Genomic DNA, 24,022 nt, shown 5'->3' with positions numbered 1-24,022 from the left:
TTTCATAAATTACTTAAAAAAATCTAGTAGAATGTTACTTAATTTCATTATTAATGATATAATATGCGATGTTTATTAATCAAATTTGAGTGACTTAACTCAAGTGGCTTAAGGCATAATTAGTCCTTGATGTACGTTTCGTTTGCTTCAATGCTTGCAGAAGCTTGCACGGAAGAATCCGTTTTCGAGTTAAACGATTACGATTATCCATTAGTATCAATGTGAAATGATTATTTATCATCGCGTTTATATTCAATTATAGACAAAATATTTTATTAAATATTAATACTGTAGACAGGAACATAATGATAAAAAACAGTCAGCATTCAACAAAGAAGAGACAAAAATAATTAATAAAAACTAAAGCAAATGTCGGAGCGCATTACCCAAGTAGAACAATAAGTCGCGATAACGTTGAAATAACGTCATTTTGACGTTATCGCAAGTTATTGTTCTCTCTCTCCCTACTTGGATATATAAACAATTATTGTTAAAATATTATATAAGTATCACAATTGCAATCGCGAATATATCGACCATGATTTTAGTCCTCTTTAGTAAACAAAAAATACAGAAAATATTAAAAATTAAAGTATAAAGAAATATATATTTAAATAAAACTTAAATTATATACATAAAGAATGATTTTACTAAAATATTTAAAACTTTAGCTACATACAAATCTAAAAATAATTTTGTTGAATCATCAAAATAATTATATAAGAAATTCAAGGATGATGAGCTATGCTGTCAAATGTTATGACATTCTAACAATCAGTTTGAACACTCTATATAACTATTTTGCTATTCCAGCAAAATTATTTTCAAATCTATATCTAGTTAAAATTTTTAATATTTCTGTTAAAAACCCGACACGTTAATTTGTATCTCGCATTTTTGTATTTCATGCTCGTCCCACCAGAGCGAGAGACTATCTCGTTTCATCATAGTTTATGACATCGGACTTACACAGCGTGCCGTCTGTGCATGTAAGTTAGTCCGCTATACACCTGCACTGTGAAAAGCTCCTACTATTCTGATTTACTTTAATAAATTAACTTTTTGTGCATCCTTAAAGTAGTGGTTGATTCAATTAATTTCATGCGCGCACTGGAGGCTGCAGGCTCAGGATACGGGTTCACTGCGTGATACCACTACTTCTTTAGTGATCTCTGTGTTTCGGTCATTCGAGGTGCGCGTCAAGAATTTCTGGATACCTCGTGATTCTCCTGTAAGAACTCATATGTGTCAAGTTGTCGACCTTTTTTTTTCTCGACACGCGTGCCACGATTTTGTTTGGATCCACAAAAAATTGCGAGTTAGATTAAAACGGAGAGTCAATGGCGGACTCCCTAGACACGAAAAACGTGACGAAGTTCGACGGACAAAATTTCCAACAATGGAAATTTCAAATGAGAGCGATCTTCATAGCAAATGACCTATTCGATATAATTAATGGAACGACAGTGAAGCCGGAAGCAGCAGGAGAGCAACAAACTACTTGGTTACAAAAGAACGCCAAGGCAATGGTACTCTTATCATCCGCGATGCATTACTCGCAACTGAAGTACCTAATTGCATGCGATAGCGCTGCTGAAATGTGGGCAAAACTATCGGCGATTTACAAACAGAGTGCAACAAATAAATTACTGTTTACAAGGTTTCACGAATACCGCATGAAACCCGGTGACTCGGTATCGCAGCACATCGCTGAAGTCGAGAACATGGCGAGAGAGCTCAAGGATGTCGGCGAGGAGATCTCTGATATTACAATAATAGCAAAAATCCTTGAATCCCTACCAGCCAAGTACAACGCTTTCGTGGCCGCCTGGAATAGCGTAGAAGCGGCCAATCAGACCATCTTTAACCTGATGCAAGGGCTTATCAAGGAAGAGACGCAATTCACTGCAACCGACGAGACGGCGAGCGCGTTGGCGACCGTCAATCTGAAGCAACACAAGGAGGGATCGAAAAAAAAGCAGCAACAAGGAGATGGCTCCGAGCAAGTGAGGTATAAATATTACGAATATCGATACTGTCGTAACAAAGGGCACATCGCCTTATACTGTAAGAAGAGACGCAATTACTAAAAAGATTGAGATGAAAAAAAAACGCGACGCGAATAATAGGTACAGAGACAGTATCGCGGATCTCGACGCGTTTATTGTGAGTAACAATGATCCTCTTGTTTTCCGAAGAGTTCTGAACAGTGCAATAAGTTAAAATGAAACAAACTATATCCGTTTCATTCTAACTTATTGCACCAGTGCATACCAGTTTAGAATTTAGGATAGAAGAAAAATAAACCTAATGCTTTTGCAATCGATCACGTAAGCACAGACTCATGGTTTTTCGACAGCAGTGCTTCGCAGCACATAAGTTTTCGAAGGAAATGGTTCGCGTAATTCAAGAATGATTGAACTGGTTTTCGGCATGTGTATTTTTTGCGGCATAAAGACGTTTGATGCACTCAAGGAATGAAGCGATAATCCTTAATAAATTCAGTCGAAGAATTTAAACAATACGCTCTGATAATGGTACGAAGTATTTATATATATATAAATTATCGTGTTCGTAATTATTTGAAAATTACGTGGTATTCAATTGGAATTTTCCGCATCATACTTCGGAATAAAATGGCGCTTCAGAGCTTAAGATGCGCGACTATTGTCGAGAGTGCTCGGGCAATGTCGTTAGCAAAAAAATTTGCTTGTCTCTGGACCAAAACTGCCAATACGGCTGTTTGTGTGTGCAGAACTCCATCTTCCCGATCGAAATTAACAAGACCGTACGAAGCATGAACTGATAAGAATCTTTCGCACGTAAAGATTTTCGGGTGCAAAGCGTATATTCATATTTCGAGTTAACAGAGGAAGAAGTGGCATCCAAAATAAAAAAGCTTATTTTTATCAGTTACCAAGGCGATCAAGAAATTACCGACAGATCTAGAAGATAATCTTGTGAGACGTTAATTTTAATGTAACGAGTATGTCGAGTCAAAATTTGCGCACACAGAGTTTGGTACACAGAACATATCTTATCTAAGCGAGGAAAGCGTATCAAACGACAATGAACAGCTCGAGCGACAGAATGACTTCATTCAACGCGATCAGTGCGCGAATGAGCGACACACGACGGATTTGGATGATAGTCCGCAACTAAACTTGAGACGTAGTTTATTGTTGCGCGCACCATGTCGATACGAGGCTTGCTTTATCTTGCGTTTGAACCAAAAACGTATAACAAAGCCATGATCGGGAAAGATCCGAAAAAATGTATTCAAGCTATTCGTGAAGAACTAGCATCTCATAAACAAAATCGAACGTGGAATATAATGTCTTTACTTCGCGACCGTGGCGTCATAGGACATAAGTGGGTGTTTAAAATGAAAATTACGTCATCGGATGAAGTCGCACGTTACAAGACGCTTATGGACATTCGCAAAAATGCTTAAGGATTTTCATAAAAGACAGGATTAGATTATAATACAATTTTTTCCCCTGCGACGATTCTGTTTTTGTCAGCCGCCGCAGTTAACGATCTTGAAGTACATCAATCCGATGTCAAAACGGCTTATTTGAATAGCGAATTAAAAGAAGAAATTTATATGCGTGTTCCTGAAGGTTTATGCGCTTTAGACAGCAATTCAGTATTATGCAAACTTAATAAAATGTTATACGGCTTGAAACAAGCCGAACGGTGATGGAATAAAAAATTCGATGCGTTTTTAAAATAGTTCAAATTTATTCAAAGTGGCGCTGATAAGTGCGTTTACATCGAATCAATCAATAATGATAAGGCATACTTTGTGCTATATGTAGACGACGGCTTGCTAATGGCCTCAAAATTGGAAACCATCAATCTAATCCTAGATATCCTAAAGGATAATTTCGACATTACCGCTAAATAGAGTCGATTATTTCGTGGGAATGCAAATCAATCGCACCAGCAAGGCGATTTTCATTCATCAAATATTGAATTAATTTTGCATAGATTCGCGACGCGCAAACTGTCAATGTATCCGCGGACGTCATTTTAGAAAAGATGCATAGTGACGATGAATTGAATGATATCTCATACCGTGAGGCCGTCGGGTCGCTCATGTTCGTGTCAATCGTTTAGAAATCCGACATATAGCGTTCGCTGTTAAGCTTGTACTATATATAGATATCATGTCTTAGCGCCGAGGTACTACTGTGTCTCCAGATTTAGAAAAATATGGCAATCCTCATTAGCAAACCGTCAAGCGAATATTCCGATATTGAAAAGATACCAGAAATCAAGGTATAATGTACAGAGACAGTGGGAACGGACTCAAACTGGCTGGGTTCTCGGATTCCAATTATGCTAGCGACAAAGACACTAAGCGTTCCATAATTTCATTTATTTATTCGAATTAGTAAACGGATCCGTAATTATGGTGCTCAAGATGATAGAACACAGAGTCTCAGCATCACTGAAGCGGAATTCGTTGTAGCGAGTGAAGCAGCACGAGAGGAAATTTGACTGCGCGAACTAACAATAAGTGATATCGGACATCGATGCAAAAAACCGTCCACTCTATACGATAATCAAAGTGCGAGCAGTTTAACAGAAAACCCAGAGTTTCATCGACGTACGAAGCACATTGAGGTTCGACCTTTATAATAGAGACATACGCGAACGAAGAAATTAATGTCTAATACGTATGTAATATGTATGTAAGACCAAAAGACGGACCTGTTAACCAAATCAAGCGCGTGATCACTTCTAAGAGTTATGTAAGAATGTAATCGATATAATACCAAAAACGCTCAATCAGTGAAAATGTTAAACCTGACGCGTTGATTTGTATCTTTGCATTTTTGTATTTCATGTTTGTCCCATCAAGGTAAGAGACTGTTTCGTGTAGTCATAGTCTATGACACCGGACTTACATATCGCGCCGTCCGTAAGTTACATCTGCTATATACTGGCATTGTGAAAAGCTCTTGCTATCTTGATTTACTTTAATAAACTTTTTGTGCATCTTTTTAAAGCAGAGAGAGTGACAGTTCAATCAATTACCTGCGTCCACTGGAATAATTTTAACAAAACTATATTTTCTATGTAGACGATATTTGCAGAGTATTCAATACTTATATAATATTTTAACAATAAATATCTAAACACTACACTCCGACACTCGCTTTGGCTATCATTGGCTTTTTTTTATTGATTTATTCTTATAGAATAAATTTTTTTATTTCTATTTTTAATTATTGTTTAGTCAGCATTCGATAAGAAACAAGTAATTGCTGGATAAATATATTATAATTAATATGTCAAGATTTTTTTAAACGAGCATTTATAGTTACTTATAAAATAAAATTCCTTTTTAATTAAATAAGTACAATGCTATAAAGTTTTTCAAACGTTTCGAGACTTACAAAGTCTTTCTTAGTGAAATACATAACAATATTTTTATATATCCCCTTACAAAGTCAACGAACTTACAATAATACAATAATAAAAATTATCACTAGGCTAATCTTATATACTTATTTCTTCGTTTAGATGTTACGGATTGAAATAGGTATCTAGTCAGAAGTTAGAAAGTTCAAATTATAAAAGTGTGTTTTATTAATTCTCGGTTATTATCCAGAATCCAGTTCAGTCAACAATTTCATAAAAAATATATATATATATACGACAGTCCGATCAAGAATTTTTTCAACGACTACTATATTCTGTATAATAAATGTCAATTTATAATTAAATGATTAGTATAATTAATTGAATATTAATAAGAATTTATGTTCACAACTTACGTTAATTTATATAGAATAGTCTATTGAATTAAAATCAAAATCAAAAACTGTGTATAATAAAACGTGTATAATAAAACAGCTCTTGCTTGTCAGACGTTTTGAAATGGATTAATATTATATGTCAGAGAATATAAATATTTCATTAAGTCATGACAAAAACAAGTATATTCGAAAACATTATGAGCTTATTTTTCTATATTTATTTATACAGGCTAAAATAATATGTAGTAGAATGAACACTAAATGAAATTCACATAATCGTCATAGATTTAATTTTAATTTTATTAAACTAACTTTTGGCATGAATATTGCTTTTTTATTAAAACAATAGATTGACATAAATTATAGACTTATTGAAGTGTGTTCGAAACTTGAATTTTTGAAACATTGTAAAAATCACAATGTCATTCCAGCTAACTTAAATTACAACAAAAAGTTAAGTCTACATCATCATATATCTATTAGAAGATTTGACAGGTATCTCTCTCTCTCTCTTCGGATTTTTAAAAAGAAATTATTAGACATTAAAATTTTCGATCTTTATAGAAAATATTAATACTTTATTGACTTTTTGCAGAAAGGATTATCCTCCATAACTTGGAACTTAACAAATTCATTACCTAATTACATTTGATTTAACATCTTTGAGTAATATACTCGTAATAATTCATTCTATAATTGTAAAATGAGATTATTTTCCTGAAACATAAAAAGAAATTTAATTTGTTGATACACAAGAATAAAATTGATTCCAAAAAGATCCAACACAATTTTCTTGCATCTTAAATAATAAAATTAGTAAAATTTAGTCCTAATAAATCTGTAATTGGATCTAATAAGTCCCTTAATCAATTCAATTTGTTGAGACATCGATATCCTATCATAGTTTTTGATTTATTTATTACATTAGTAATTCTTATTCATAATTGATCTAGCATAAGGAAATACAATCATGTTCCTTATTATCTCACCTTCATTTTCAGTATTTGAATTGTTGCTCTCAGTTGTAGATCTATTGACTGCTAAGTTTTTAATTTTTAATTTTATAATTTAAACTTTTAAACTTCTGATTAGATACCTATTTCAATCCGTAACATCTAAATGAAGAAATAAGTATGTAAGATTAGTCTAGAGCGATAATTTTTATTATTGTATTATTGTAAGTTCGTTGACTTTGTAAGGAGTTATATAAAAATGTTGTTATATTCACTGAGGAAGATTTTGTAAGTCGAAACATTTGAAAAACTTTATAGTATTGTTATTTAATTAAAAACGAATTTTATTTTATGAGTAACTATAATTGCTCGTTTAAAAAAGCCTTGACATTAATTATATTGTGTTGCATGTATACGAGCCTATTTTTTTATGGATAAACATTGTTTTACTAAAAAATTGTAAAACAATAAAATAATTTCAAAGAACTAGTCTAGAGTATAAAATATATAGTATAGAGTATAAAAACATACTGGATTATTATGTTTTCTATCATCATTATATAATCGTATTATTATGTTTATCATAATTATATAGGTAAAATTTAAAATATTATTGTTAATAGTAAATTATATACTTTTGCAAATCGCTGCTTTTTTTATGATTAATATGAGTAAAAAAATATTTAACTTTTTAAAAAAGGTTTTCATTGAAAATAATTGTACCACTGTGCTCTTTTAAGCAAATAGATTAATATATTTAATGAGTACAAGTTCTCACTTAAGTTCCATGATAAAAGTGAACTACGAATTATTCAATTAACTTATCGCCTGCGAGGAAAATGTATTAAGAGGCACTAAATGTCTTACTGTTGAAATTTCGAGGACTGGCATTCATTTTAATGCTTTTACTAAAGTCACGACTAAGAAAGTTTCTCTAAAAGATCGATTACAGATCCTGTAAAATATAAGGGTCGTGACAGTGCCGTAACGAAATTTCAAACTAAAATTGCAAATAGTAAATCGTCATTTTATTTAATTTCTTTTTATTGCATTATTTAATAAATCCGCGTAAGCGCGCAACGAAATATTCTCGAAATAATATGTATTTTTCTGGAAAAAAAATAGTAAAACAATAATCCGTTTTCGGTATTTCCTGTCACGCTAAAGATCTGCCTTTAATAATTTTTAAAATAAATTTTCGCGAATTTATGCTTGACGTGGCGAAACATAACTGACGCTAATATACCATCTTCGAATATACGGCACTGTTATTACATCAGGTGGCAAAGCTTCCTATATTCCGTACCGATCGTAGATTTGTCGGGGGAGTTTCTAACAGCAATTACGTCGCTAATGGAGCCTCCACGGAGAGATGCTGGTCGACTTTTGCCAAAGTCTCTCATCCAGGACTACTCTTCTGGTTCCTGGACTTTGCGACGACGACGTCGAAACTTCCCGCGGATCCCGGATAGTTTTTGCGCTTCCGCCGAGTTACCCGGGAGCATTCTCATTGATCTTTAAATTGCGGATTTACAGAGATCTTCCGTTTGATTCACGATTTCTGACCAAAGGGACTTTGTTAGATGAGATTCGTCGAATAGTTTCCTCGGAACGGCAATAACAATTTTTATCTAAAAATGCGCCCGCAATGAAGACAGATAAAGTTATGTGTTATGTAGTAATGTATTAATAGCTTTATTATCTATCTCTTAACGGAAAGCATAATAATCCAGTTGCATGACACGCGTGATATACGATTGGAAAATGTATAAAGACACTTCGTATAATCCATCAATCTCGCTATTGCCATGTTATCTCGTTAAATGCAGTAAACGGCGGTGACATGTTATTTGCAGCACGCTTTGCATTTAAATGTACCTGCGGATTTTTGTGTGTGTATGGTATCTTGTATATCTCATTTCAGACACGCGACAAGACAAGGAGAGGGATAAACACGAAGCCGAATACATGCTACAGGAAAATGGCAAAGCAATGTACGAATAAGCTTGTTACAGATTGTGACGTATATACATCTAAAAATAAATACGGGACACGTAGACTGGATAATGGATTATTGTGTGCGACAGGGCTCGCCAGCTTATTAACGTTTCGACATGGCCAGAGGAGGCTTGCATAAAACTTTTACGAACCGTATACAGTTTTGTATGGGGCAAACGCATGCTTTTTACGAGAATACTTCCGGCGTTGAAATCTTCTCATCCCTTTTATCGTAACTGTAAAAGTAACCGCGCCGCGCCCGTTTATTGCCCCATTTTTTACGTGGCACGCGATTCCAGATATTGTGAAATGTCCTGGTACAATAGCTCCTAATCCATCCCGATACTCGTTGAATTCTTTAAATTCCTTTCTCTACCATCACAAGAAATATGTTCAATCTTGTTATTTCTAGCAAGTCAACGAACAGTGAAAATAGACAAGACTCTATTTCGGTGCATTTTTTGACAAATTTAAAATAATACGTCACATTCTCTGAGAATTTTGTTGAAATATGTATATGGAAAGAGTGATTTTGATGAAGTATCTAAAAATTTAGCTAAATATACAGTCTGAAAATAATTTTGTCGGGCCATAAAAATAATTATGTAGGACGTTCATTATGCTGCTACATTAGGACGTTAGGAATGCTGCAAAAAATTTTAATATTTATAAAACTGAGAAATGTATTTGTAAATTTATATACAAATATTATTAAGCATTAAAATTCTTTAAATAAAAATAGGACTTTTTTATTTGATATTTTAATAGCCAGCTTGAATTACATAATTATTTTGATGATCTAACAAAATTATTTTTTGTACGTAGCCAAAGTTTTATAGACATTTTAACAAAATCGTTCTTTCCATGCAGAAAAACGTGAGAAAGATTTAGTGAAAATAAATATCGAATATTTATTTTAAGGATTTGATTAATAATCAATTTGCATTTGTCAATAGGGAATTTATGTCATCGGAAACGAAGGAGGAGGAGGAGGAGGATAAAGCTTCAGAGTCGTCTTCGCTAGTACCTGTGCCTTACTACAAACTGGTGAGCTTTCCCTGTTAGAATAATTTATGAGTGTGTCCTCAATCAAATTTCAAGCGCGATACTCCCTGTGGCAGAAACCGGTACATTTGAGGAATCAAGAATATATGGGGTGTTCCTTATCGTTCTTCACTCTTCCTTTCTTCTATACAGATTCTTTGTTTAAAGCCAGAGCCGCTTTTCTGAATATTAATTGTTTTATAACTTGGGAAATATCAGAATATTAATTCTTCTTAGGACTTCAACTGTACTCAATTAAATACACAACTAAAAAATCAGCCAAAAAAATAATATCAGTTAATATCAGTTAAAAAATTTTGTCGTAATCATATCCTAAAACCAATTGCTAAAAACAAATTATTTGATTTTTAATAGCACAGTACAATTATATTTTGCTGCAGTTTTAGGTAAATAATTTTTAAACGAATAAGTGAATCCACACACATACACACACACACACACACACACGCGCGCGCGCGCGCGCGCAATAGAACTTTTGTACAAATATTTATTAAAGTTTTGTTAGTATAGTAAAATGAATTTGATTTCATTTGTAATGTTACTTTCTCATCAAATTTATAAATAAGTACTACAAAATACTATTTCAGATAAAAATCAAGGCAAAAAATTAAAAAACTTTTAAATAAAAGAATTGTGTTAAAATTGTATACAGATATTCAAACGTATCATAATAATAGAACAATCTTTAAAATTTTTATTTATAATAATTATAGTAATGTTTAAGTTGTAGTACATACATCTTTAAGGTAAGGTAACACACATCTTTAAGTTTGGCATACTCTGTATATTCTTTTTCTACATCGCGTTATAAACGAAATGGAGCACGCAGGATGGAGTGATCCACCGGCAAAGCCGTTAAGAATGTTACTTCTCTCCCGATCACATTGGCTGTGCAGCATCTTTGAATGAGCGACAGTGATTAATGATACTGCTCTCTGTGATAAACGACAGTTAATGACTCATTGCCAGGATACATTTGTATAATTTTCCGCATTATAATTCTCACTTAATAGACCGTAAACTCTCTTGTACACTCGAGAATTAAACTTGGACGATGTTTTTCATGACACCGTAAATTTGAATATATTTTTCGATCAATTATGATTGTTCTTGCATAGGAGTAGGTTGCGTGGCTGCTCGTTAATCATGGTTAAGCCGAGTATTAATTTTCCAAGCTAAATCTCTCGGAAAGCACGAATCCACATTGCTGAATCATTCAAAAACGCGAGTTTGCCACGTCAAATAACTCGTAAACGTGCTTGCTCGAAACTTTTGGAAAAAGAACACTTCACGTTTCAAACGCACACCGATCTCGTATTTTCTCTCTCTTTTTCTCTCATATTCTTATGGACACGTATATCTCAATAAATTTCATATATCTGCGCTATTTGTAAATTATAAAGCATAATATTCGCAACGGTAAATTGCACTCTACACGTAGCTGCTTAGAGAAAAAGACATAGCAATGGCAATTATAAAATTGATAACTGTATGACCCCTACAGCACAAGATTGCACAAAAGTTGCAGCAACACTGCTGCATGTTGCAGCAATATTGCTGCAAATTCTGTATGGAAAGTTCTATATGTAGAATTAATATACATCAGTTAATTAAATATTAATTGATTAAATATTAATTAGTTAAATTATTTAAACACGGTTCAATTATTTTGAAATTATTGTAACTACAATAACTATAAAATAATAAAATAATAAAATAGTTTAATTAACTATGTAAATTAATTCAATATATAAAATAGTTGTTGTCTTTTAAGTTGCCATCACTATACGGAAAGAACGATTTTATTAAAGTATCTAACAATTTAACTATTTAGATATTCATTTAAAAATAATTTTGTTGAACTATCATAATAATTATGTAAGGTGCTTAAGCAAGATAAAGTGCTGCAAAAAATTTTGAAATTCTACAGCTAGCTTAAGTATCACCTACGAGTATATAAATCTGGCACTCGGCTTTGAAAAAAAAATTTTTTTTGATATATTAAATTAAGCTTGGTTTGTACCACTTTTCTTTTTGTTTGTACCTCAAAGGATTAAAAATTATAAAGGGTTGAAAAAATGCCAGCACCCTACTTTAAGATATTTTAAATTTGAATAGCTCTCATCCCTATTTTGAAAATTCGGTACAATCGTCCCCTTGAGAGTACAAACAAAACCAATGGTGGTACAAACAATCCCGAAACAGTACCCGTTTACAGATTTAAAATATCGTAAGAAATGGCAAAGTTAGTTCTAACCTCTATTTTGAAAAATCGATACAATCACCCCCTTGAGAATACAAACGAAAAGAAAGATGGTACAAACAAGTACAAACAATCCCGAAACAGCACTCGTTCACAGATTTAAAATATCATAAGAAATAACGAAGTTAGCTCTCACTCCTATTTTGAAAATTCGGTACAATCACCCCCTTGAGGATACAAACGAAAAGAAAGGTAATACAAACAGGTACAAACGATCCCGAAACAGCACCCGTTTACAGACTTAAAATATATTAAAGTGGGGTGCTGGTATTTTTTTTAATCCTTTATAATTTTTAACCCCTTAAGATACAAACAAAAAGAAAGATAGTACAAACGGGTACAAACCGAGGTTAATTTAATGCGTATCTAAAAAATTTTGTTTCTTAAAGTTGGGCGCCAGGTTCACATAGATTTAAGTATCCTATATAATTATTTTGATGGTCCGACAAAATTATTTTAAAACTTGTATCTAGTTAAATTTTCAGATAATACTTCAGCAAAACTGTTCTTTCCGTGTTTTTTTTCTAAATATTGTGTTATAACTGTCATTTATCACGCTGAACTTTCATTGCCAATTATTACATTCTTAAATTTTTTGCATACCGAAAATCTTTATTATATTATCGAAAACTTCTTTCATTGTAACTATGTTTTGATTGTTCCAAACTTATCAGTTTCGTTTTGCGACGTGGGGCGAGTTGATGCTGATCCTCTTAGGCCTGATACTGAGTTGCTTTACAAGCCTAAGTATTCCAATTGCCATTATTGAATATGGAGAATTCAGCAATATGCTATTGGATCGTACTAGAACGAACGACACGACCACACCAACCGTCATATTACCATTATTTGGTGGTGGGAAGATTTTGTAAGTAATATTTTATCTTTTTATTTCTTTATAATAATTATCCTTCGAAATACGTTTTATAACAATAAGAAAAATATATATTAACAAGAACAGAAATATATATTACGATGTAATAGATTACTCAAGACAGATTCTCTTAAACATCGGATTGAAGAAACAGCAGAATTATTTTATTCTGACACGAAGCGTTATTTATTTCAGATATGCTAATGCAACTCACGAAGAGAGAATGAACGCACTATATGACGATTCGGTGGCCTTTGGCATCTCTTGCGCAGTAACATCAGCGGTTATGTTCGTCCTTAGCATGCTTATGGTCGATGTACTTAATATCGCTGCATTGAGACAAATTTCCAGAATTCGCAAGATATTCCTGAAAGCCGTTCTCAGGCAGGACATGTCGTGGTACGATACGAACACATCAACCAATTTCGCAAGCAGAATCAACGAGTGAGTTTTCTTCTTATTATTACGCAAATGCATTGTGTCGTATCGCGGATTGAAAATAACAGGAGTTATCTCGATGGTAAAATTTACATTGGTTCGTTTATTTAATCCTTGAACGACTTTTCAGTATGCCATATCGGTTGGCTTTCCTTTTTCCAATATTTTTTCAATACTTTTTCCATATGCTTGTAACTTTTTTTATTAATAAAGATACATTTGTTTGGTACTGTTATATTTTTTCAGGGAAAAACAGTTTTGCTAAAAATGTAGCTAGAACTGGAAATCATAAAAATGATCTGAAAATAAATAATTTTGTTGATCAAAATAATTATGTATACTCAAACTGATTATTAGAATGTCAAACTTTTTTGCAGCGTTGCCTATAATTGAATTTCCTACAAAATTATTTTCAGATCTGTATCTATCTAAATTTTTACACGAAAAGAACAATTTTGCTGAAGTATCTAAAAGCTCTTAGCTAGATACAAATTTAAAAATTTTGTTTGACAAAAATAATTTTGTAAGAATCTTAAGCATAATAAGCAATGCTGTAAAATGCTTTAACATTCTAACTTTAATATTTTAATGTCCTACGTAATTATTTTGACAGTTCAGTAAAATTATTTTCAGATTTGTTATCTGCTAAAATTTTAAATATTTCAACAAAACCGTTTTTTCCGTGTGACATTTAAGGATTAAAAAGGGGATGTTATAACTTTCTGGACTTGATTAAAAAATTAACACAGTTATTGACACGGTCTATAAGACCTATTTAATTTATATTAAAAAATACTAATTATTAATCTCAAGGAATCAAAATGTCATAACTTATTTATATAAAAAAAGAATAAAAAAAATATTTAATATATTTTTGACAAAGAGATTTATATAATTGGATTCTATTTTTTTTTAACCTACTGTCAGCTCTTGAAAGTTAAAAAAAAAATTTAAAATTGTGTAAATCGTGTTTCGTTCGTTAATAACGTATTAAATAATTTCGGTGTTAAGCAAAGATCTAATAAAGATTAAGAACTCCGAGATACGATCTCTCGTTTCCGCGGAATAATTTTAACGGGGAGGATATTCTGTACGTTCACACGCCAGTGCGTCCTCAAAGCGAGAACGTTGTACCTTCGATTTTCGAGACCATCGATGTAAACGCAGGGCGGTCGCGGGAGGAGAAGCGAAGAGCAAAGTTCAGGAGGCGAGAACCTGTGTGTTCATCAACAGGTGGGCGTTTGCTCGAAACTCGAAAAGCCTGTTCCCACACTGTCTCTGCTTCCGCTTGCATTACACCGTATAGTAATTGGATGAGCGACTCGTATTAAGTTATTAGCCGTGTGAATCGCAAGTATGTTAATTTTTATTTCGAGATAACCGGTCTCGTTATTCGTCCATGATTCTATTTTCACATCACACTGAAGATAGAAAAAAAACATGAAACAAAAAAGGTGAACTATTGTGCTTTAATATATCATTATGCGGAATTAAACTAGGAAACACATAAAAAACGTAAAGCAATAAGTCTTAAGCAGTAAATAAGTCGATCAATCATAGTAAAGAACGTAAAGTAGTTCTGTGATTGGCCGATTCGCTTACTACTTACGTCCATTCTACAATTGTGTAAGCGTAGTTGTAAGTAGTTGTAGTTGTAAGAATTAACCAATCACAGTTAAATATGAAGAAAATATTTGACTATGATTAGTCAATTCTGACAACTACAATCACTTACAACTACGCTTATGCAATTGTAGAATAGGCTTTACAGCCTTACATTTTTTATGTATTTTTGGTTTTACAGACATGTCTGCAACAAACATGATAACAGCAATGTCGTTATCACGTATTTTGCTATCTAGAAAATATATAGACACATCTATAGTAGAATGTACACACAATCGACTATTTTTCATTGGCCAGCTATCGATTGTCCAGCAACAGCTGGCGTGACATAAAGATTTTAATCTTGTGGCAGATGGAGTGCAAAAAACGTGAGATTGCGATAACGCTGACAATGACAGATGCTGATAAACGTTAAACTTGATCAAAACTCAATTTCGTAGCTTTGAACACGTGCTTGCTTTAAAGTTGAATCTCAGGATCTTATTATGTAAAAGTTCTTATTATGTAAAAAATATTGAATCAAAATTGAGTCGTAGAAGAACATAGGATTTATTTAACTATTATATTATCAATTATACGATAAAAAAATGTTTTTTTAATATACAGAGATTTGGAGAAAATAAAAGACGGCATAGGTGAAAAGCTTACTATCATCACGTATTTGATTACTTCGTTCGTCTCTTCTGTGATCATCTCGTTTGTATACGGTTGGCTGCTGACGCTGGTCATGTTAAGCTGTGCTCCCATCATAATAATCGCCACGGCTTTTGTCGCTAAGATGCAGAGTTCTCTCTCGGCTATGGAGCTGGCGGCCTATGGTCAGGCTGGTAACGTCGCCGAGGAAGTTCTTGCTTCTATCAGGACCGTGGTCGCCTTTAACGGCGAGAAGAAAGAAGTTAACAGATACTCGGAGAAGCTTGCACCCGCGGAAAGAAATGGCATCAAGAGGGGCATGTGGTCAGGAATCGGTGGCGGCGTCATGTGGCTGATCATTTATCTCAGCTATGCATTGGCATTCTGGTGAGGATACGTGTTATTATCGCAAAAAGCACATTTCGCGCTATATTTATATCCGAACAAGTCTGTACTTTACAGATATCTTGTAAAATTTGATAACTTAAACGAAAAGTATCAGAGATATCTACATCACGCGTGTAAGTCGTAATTAAAAATTCAGTTCCCCGTGATAAGATATTGTTCCTTTACTCCAAAAGTGATACAAATAAAAAAACGTGATTTTCGAGGTATTATGATAAATAAGTTAAATAAATATTATCCTTAATTATCAAAAGTGAACTAATAACTTAACTTCATAAAAAATTGAGTAAAAATTGTCAAACTCAAAAAGAGATGATTAAAAAAATTAGCAATTCAAAAAAGACTTTTTGGCCTAAGATTTTTATTGTACAAGGCTTTGAAAAAAATGTTGAAAAACTCAGGATTATATTTCAACATCTGTATATTATATTATTAAATAGTTTTTAACTCAAATGTTAAATCCTTTATTTAATAAAGTTGAAAGAACAAAAATAAAGAAGAAATTTAAGAATAAAATTTTGCTTGTATCATAAGATTTTGATTACAGAGAGAGAGAGAGAGAGAGAGAGAGAGAGAGAGAGAGAGAGAGAAGGTTAATAATAATTTTCTATAAAGTTAATAAATAATTTTTTCCTTTTTCTGATAAACTTAATTTTTTTAGTTATATCACTTTTTAAATACATAAGAAAACGATATGTCATTCAACGAACTATAATGAATTGATTATTCTGACATTATAGTCTCAAATATAATTATTTCGCTTGGATTGTCCTTAATTTAACAATATGAATGAAGCAATTTCCATTTTTCAAATATAAAAATCACAGGATAGATAATTGGACATTTACGTCTGGAATAGCATCACTCCTTTTTACGCAGTTCGACGAAAAAAGCGTTAACTTTCGCGAGGACGTGTCGCACTCCGGCAAAAAGCACATTTTCCCTTGTGCCGCAGGTACGGGGTAAAATTAATTCTGGACGACCGCTCGAATGAAGACAAAGAATACACGCCAGCAGTATTAGTGATCGTGTTCTTCGGCGTTCTGAGCGGTGCACAAAACATGGGCTTGACTTCGCCGCATCTCGAGGCCTTCGCGATGGCCAGAGGTTCGGCGGCTGCCGTTTTCAATGTTATCGATCGGGTGCCATCGATCGACAGTCTCAGCACGGAGGGTCGACGGCTTGACTCCGTTAATGGAGAAATCGAATTTAGAAACATCGCGTTTCGCTACCCGGCAAGGAAAGATGTCAAGGTGCTTCAAGCACTGAATCTGAAAATCAATCGTGGCGAAACAGTGGCGCTCGTCGGCGAATCAGGATGTGGCAAATCTACATGTATACAGCTAATCCAAAGGCTCTATGATCCCATTGATGGACAGGTCAGTAATTAGAGCTCATTAAGCGGATTCTTTTTTTTTGCCATAACTTTGAGAGAAATGGTATGTATAACCATTATTCTCAAGAAAGTTATTGACTATTTCCGTCGTTCGTTATTCATTAAAAAGTTATTAACAAAACAATTTTTATGAATAGCACACAATTTTTACACATTATTTCAGCAGTATTTCAGCTAAAAATATATAAAAGGAGAGCAACCTTGACTTCGATATATTTTGTCAAGATCATGATGTGACTTGAAAAGATTTTAGCTGCCGCTTGTTATCCATTAAAAAGTTATTAAAAAAAAAATATTTATCAATAAAACGTAACTTTTAAACATTGTTCTGCTCCAATGAAACAAATTCTCTGCTTTAAAAATGCAAATCATTTTCTTATATAATTTTTGTGCTTTTAAAGCAGAAAATTTGTGTTTTTAAAGCAAAGAATTTATATTTTTGAAGTAGAGAATTTTTAAATACGTACACCAATTTTCTGTTTTAAAAACATAAAAATTATTTTGTTTATATCTTTTTAATAAATAAGGAATGACAGAAAAAGTTAATGACCTTCGCCTCCTTGAGGGTCAAGGTCAAAGTCACTTGAAATTCATTGGAGGCTGCTATGTAATGGGGAAGTTTTATCCCATTTATTTTATTGATACGTAAATTACAAAAACTTTCTTATTTTTTAGACCCCTAGTCTATAATTCTTAATGACAGTAAATACCGTTATATTGTTGTTGTGTATAGCTCTTTCACCATATACAAAACTTAATCTGTGCAACGACAATGTAACGATACCATTATAGTCGTTAAGAATCGCAGAATAGAGAAGGCGTCTAAATTAAAAAAAATAATCAAATTTTGATTAAAAACACAATTGTTTAATTAAAAAATAATATTCTAACCAATTTTTACTTAAAATAACCTAATTTTTATGAGAACAGCACAATTTTTTAATTGAAAAATAAAAAAGTTTTTGTAATTCACATATATCAACAAAATAATGGTTATTCATATATCAAACATTTCTCTCAGTAAAGGAAAATTCGCCGGTTCGTTAGAATTATTCATTTTAAATACGCGTACGATGCACGTAGCGCGGAACAAAGAGTGCTTTAATTTAAAGGCACAAAAATTTTGGATATCGCATTTAATTTTTTGTTTATGCGGAAGACTTACTGTAAACTTGGTTTATGGAATTCTTTTAATGGCAAAAGCGTATAAAGGCAGAGAACTCGCGTGCTATGACGGGCGTTGTTACGCAGAGAATAAAGTTAATAACCGCGCATATAGCGTCATAAATGTCCGAGTGACGTTTTTATCCTTCGCGAAATTATAGTGACGCTGAATAAATGGCATTGCGCTGCGGTAATTTACTCTGGCGTTATTCAGAAAATAATTGTTTTATCATCGTCATCTTTGTATTATATTTTTCATCATTTTCTGTCAAACGTCTTCAACCGTTATCTTATCATTCGGTTCACTTATCCTGTTTGTATTTTCACAACGAGGAAAATTCGCGAGAAAACGGCAAATTCTTTCTGCCGCGCTTTTTCGCAGGAAAGAGAGACGATCGAGATCGCATGCATCGTGTATGATGAAGAGTGTCGTTACAATGTTATTATTAATGCGACCCCGCGATTTTTACGGCGTTAAAGCTGTTGGCTATAGTAACGCAGCATCCTATTTGTAATAAACGTTTTATGTTTTATAACTTGAGGCTTTTCACCACGCCCTATCCAACGAATATATTATGTTTGTGTGTTTAATAAAGTTGCGAACTATAAGTTCGCTTTTAGTTACGTGTAATATTAAACAACATGTACAAACAATATATGCATTTTATCATAGATCCATGCTGTAGGGATATAAAAATGATTATTTTTTTATCATTATGTGATTTTATGTACATATTAACCTTACTATACATTAAAAAAATTTTTTTAATTAATTTCATAAGTCTTATTATATTTAACATTGCTAATATTTTTATGTTGTTATTGTTATATATAATTCGAGATTTACTAAGAAAATAACTAAGATTGAAAAAATATATATAGCTCCATTACTATATTACTCCATTACATTAAAAGTAACACAACTACAAAAAATTAAGTTTTCCATAAAAGGAAAAAACTATTTTTTAAGTTGACAAAAAATTATTGGCTAATCAAATTGACAAAAAAAATATATTCTTAACATGGTAAAATATTATTTTTGTCATTTTCGTTTCGCATAAAGAAAGAACAATTTTGCTAAATACCTATAGATTTGAAAATAATTTCGTTAGATGATCAAAATAATTATGTTGAAAACTAAACAATGAAGACCAATGCTGCAAAAAATTTTGATATTCTAGAAACCAGCTCGAGTTTCCAATAGAAATTATTTTAATAATCCGACAAAATTATTTTCAGATCTGTATATCTTAGCAAAATTTCAAATCTTTCAAAACTCTTCTTTCCATGCGACTCTTTAAAAAATCATCTTTTCTAAGTTGTGACGATTTTTTTAAACCATCTTTTTTGAATTGTGATGTATAACTATTTTTTTATAAAATTAAGTTAGTTCGCTTTTGATGATTAATAAAGTAAATTTATCTAACTCATTCGGGATGATAACTAAAAAATAATGTTCTTTGAATTGTGTCATTTTTGAAGTAAAGGAGCAATGTCTAAAATTGTATATATATTCCCTTTAGAAGTTATATTAATTTTATTAGTTATTTAATAATTTCTATCCTGCTTAGAAATTAATAATAGTGACGTTTATTTTCAAACATAATTCTCAAGTCATTGTTTCACTCAACTAACGATTCTCGTTTCGCGCGAAATGTTAGCATGTCAGTTCGGCATATGTGTGCGCATAGATGGAGAGACAATTTTCAAGAGTTCCCGTATTTTTCTATGCAGGTTCTGCTGGACGGGGTCGACGTGTCGACATTGAACGTTCAATGGCTACGCTCTCACATCGGCGTAGTTGGTCAGGAACCGGTTCTCTTTGACACAACGATACGCGAGAACATCCGTTACGGAAATGACAGTATTACCGAAGAGGAGATGATCAAAGCCGCGAAGGAAGCGAACGCTCACGACTTCATCTGTAAATTGCCAGAGGTGAGCGCCACCGCCCTTTTCTCGTATTCCAGCTGCGCCTTTACTCGTCCGGAATTATAGCTTCCTTTTGGTCGTGCTTCGGCGCGAGAGTTCGATTGATTCAACCAGTTTCATTCGGGAAGTCATAGAGCCAGCGGGTACGTCGACGTTGTCACCCTATTGAAAACCCAACGAAGATATTGTATTCGTTCGGTGTTGTCTCTTCTGCCAAAACTCTTCAGCATTAGTATGCTTGGAATATGTTAAATTATTGCAGAACGAATGTAATCATTAGTTAAGCTAATGATATATAAAAAATGTAAGAAGTCAACGTTTTTTATTTGTTATATAGGAAAAACGGTTTTGCTAAAGTATTTAAAAAATTTAAATACAAGTTTAAAAATAATTTCGTTAAATAATTATCGAAAAAGAAACTGTCTATTATCACTGGCCTAATGGTTACTATTATTTACAATCACACGAGAGGGCAATGCAATGTTTGAATTTAAAACCGAGTTAATATTAGAGAATATTTTAATTTCGATAGTCTATAAAAGAAGGGTACAATTTTTTATTTTTTCGCAACTGTTTGTTTTATTTCTACATTTTCTTGTGTGTATTTTTCTTCATGGAAACCAAAAATTATCATAAGTTTTTAAATGATTGAAGCGTAATGATTTCGTAACACAATGTGAGTAAGGATTTTATTAACTTTGAATCAATGTATCAATTTTTCCTTGAGTGTAGTGTCATTATTATAACAATTTTCGATTTCCATGAAAAGAAATATGTAAGAAAATATAGAAATAAAAAAATCTTCGAACGATCGAAAAAAGTTGTATCTTTTTTTTGTTATCGCAAGAAGATGCGTGATTCGAATGCTAATCGATGAAATCTTATTGGACGCAGGCGGGTTTTGAGATTTCGCAAGCATAATTGAAAAGATAAATTAACAAGTAACGAAAGAGATAGTGTAATTTTCCTGAATAATCCCCCGACTGGATACAACCATTGTCATCACATTGCGATATGTTAACAATAGTCTCAGGTGTGCCAGGCAGTCCACGCGGTACGCGCGCAAACAGGCGATAAAACACGCGTGTTAAACTGTGCGCGGGGCAAATAACATTATCCGAGATTACGCTTGTGTCAACGATTAGGCGTTTATTAGCGGATTATCGGTAGGTGAATTCAATACTCGCGTATTCCCATATTAGTCCCATTGGATCGTTGTCCGCGTTCGCATACACATTTGGAGCTTATCCCGCTTGCACGTTCGCACGCGCTGCAATTTAACGTGCAGCTTCATTTTCACCGTTAGAAAAATAAAGTTTGCTCGGTATGAGTTCATCAGGATTGTAATTAGTCAGCGTGCTCCACCTGCACTGCCGCGATAACGTTTTTGGACAGTAACTACGATATCTGTTAAATCGCATTGTAAATGGATTTGATGGATATCGTAATAACAGAAATCCCGTTAACTGGAAGCTGCTAGCTTTTTAAATCCGACTTGCCCGCGGAAAGATCACTGATCGAGAAATGCCTCTATCAGCGGACGTGTTGCAGCTTGTGAATTTATTAAACCGTGCGTTGCATATGCACCATAAGTGTGACATGCTATTTCGTCCTTGATTAAATACCTGTTACTTTGAACCGCAAATTGTTCGAAAACTGTCATCGGACGATTGGTGGCATATAGCCGGTATCAAATGTGCACAAAGAGCGTCAATTTGCAAATTTAAATTTAAAAAAAATATAAAAAGGAAGGTATTGCACAATAAAAGAAAAAAGCAAAAAAAGATATTCGTTGAAATATTTGCGATAAAAATTGAATTGCTAGAATGTCGTTAATATATTGCTATCGCGAAAAAGATTTTCGAAAAATATCTTTTTACTTATTTCAAAAAATTGTTTTCAATAATTTCAACTTAAAATTCAAATATAATATAATTAAAATTCACAAGATTGATAATCAGGGAAAACAGTCAAAGAAACTAGTCAGAGAATTTTGCAAAATTTTCTGGAGAGAGAAAATTAGAATTCTTGGTTTTAAAGAAGTATAATATGTATACATTTACGCAGTTTTAGGATATTACCAAATTTAGGCCGTATTCGTATTTTACTGCCAGTTGTCAGTACAGTATAATATACGTAACGGAAACTATAGATTTTCAGTACTGACAGTCAACTGGCAGAAATATACGAACATGGCCATAATTAAATGCAAGTAATGTAAACATTAATAGTAATTTATATTGTTATGTCAAATTGTTCTCTCAAAATATTTGACGATTTCGAAATCAGAACGAAACTACAAACAATTTCAAAATATTATTAAAAACATTGAAAGAAAAAAATCATAAAATTTTATTTGAAAATAAGGGAAAGACTGTGAAATTTTAGAATGAGGAAATTTTAGATTGTGGCGCGCAACCCATAATTCAGAATGCACAATACTAATAACAGACAATACGAGAGAATTACTATCGATTCCGAAAATTTATCTTTCTTGAGACACGCACATTTTGCGATGTCGCATTCTAATGTCAATTCGCGCACGAGGATCAGGAACCTAAAGCAAGTTTGTGGATGGATAGGGATACGATAGTCCAGTGGGCGAAAGAGGCTCTCAGATGTCCGGTGGGCAAAAGCAAAGGATTGCCATTGCACGCGCGTTAGCGAGGAATCCGGCGATCCTTCTGCTGGACGAGGCGACGTCTGCTTTGGACGTTCACAGCGAGGCGATTGTGCAGAGAGCTCTCGACGTGGCAGCGAAGGGAAGAACAACGATTATAGTCAGTCACAGACTTTCCACTATCACGAACGTCGATAGGATCGTGTTTATCAAGGATGGGGTCGTCGTCGAGGAAGGAACCCACGACGAATTAATGGCGCTCAAAAATCACTATTACGGACTGCATTCCGCTCACGCAGATGCTGCAGCTAAAGGTGCGCTTTAGCTCACAAATGTTTTATGCCGATGTTTCTGTGAACGTTTAGGTATACGATAAATTTTTTGTTATTCGCTATTATATAGATAAGGTCTCGAAGGTCAAGACCATTGTCTCAACTCCGAAGATGAAGATAAAACCGCCATTAAATCAACAATTCTCAACATTATCCGCGCACTCTCATCGACTCTCTCTCGCGAGATCCTCGAATGAGGAGGAATTGGACGAGCAGGAGAAACCTTACGACGCGCCTATGATGAGAATATTTGGATTAAACAAACCGGAATGGCCATTAAATTTAATCGGTAATTTCTTGCTAACAAAAGCAAGTAGTGATAGTGATCTGTTAAGAGTTTAAGTCTTATGAGAGCATAGAGAATATACATTACTTTTTTCATTAATAAAAAAATGACCAATCATTTTTCTTTAATACAAATTCTATCCTTATTGGAATACAATCATATAATGCTTGAATGATCATTAATGGATTTAGATAACATGAAATTGTTTAGCATTTTATATAACACATACATTTTATACAACACTTATATAACATTATTTATATCTA

General features: G+C 33.2%; 1 protein-coding gene across 7 annotated transcripts in view; it reads left to right on the top strand.

The window, feature by feature from the left end:
* LOC108752314 (multidrug resistance protein homolog 49-like) overlaps positions 1-24,022 on the top strand; it is a 92,739-nt gene that overhangs the window by 57,598 nt on the left and 11,119 nt on the right. For 4 of the 7 annotated variants that reach the window (XM_018493070.1, XM_018493068.1, XM_018493069.1 and 1 more), the window contains 9 exons: positions 8,649-8,718; positions 9,679-9,769; positions 12,725-12,918; positions 13,120-13,368; positions 15,595-16,008; positions 16,982-17,405; positions 20,321-20,524; positions 23,101-23,452; positions 23,541-23,759. In XM_018493070.1, coding sequence (XP_018348572.1) covers positions 8,649-8,718; positions 9,679-9,769; positions 12,725-12,918; positions 13,120-13,368; positions 15,595-16,008; positions 16,982-17,405; positions 20,321-20,524; positions 23,101-23,452; positions 23,541-23,759 — 2,217 coding nt within the window. The remainder of the gene's footprint in view (positions 1-8,648; positions 8,719-9,678; positions 9,770-12,724; positions 12,919-13,119; positions 13,369-15,594; positions 16,009-16,981; positions 17,406-20,320; positions 20,525-23,100; positions 23,453-23,540; positions 23,760-24,022) is intronic. The other 3 variants (XM_018493072.1, XM_018493073.1, XM_018493074.1) reach the window with 1 other exon arrangement.

This window comes from Trachymyrmex septentrionalis, unplaced genomic scaffold (assembly GCF_001594115.1).
Source record: "Trachymyrmex septentrionalis isolate Tsep2-gDNA-1 unplaced genomic scaffold, Tsep1.0 scaffold6, whole genome shotgun sequence".
NCBI lineage: Eukaryota > Metazoa > Arthropoda > Insecta > Hymenoptera > Formicidae > Trachymyrmex > Trachymyrmex septentrionalis.
This window is presented reverse-complemented; position numbering and strand designations above follow the sequence as displayed.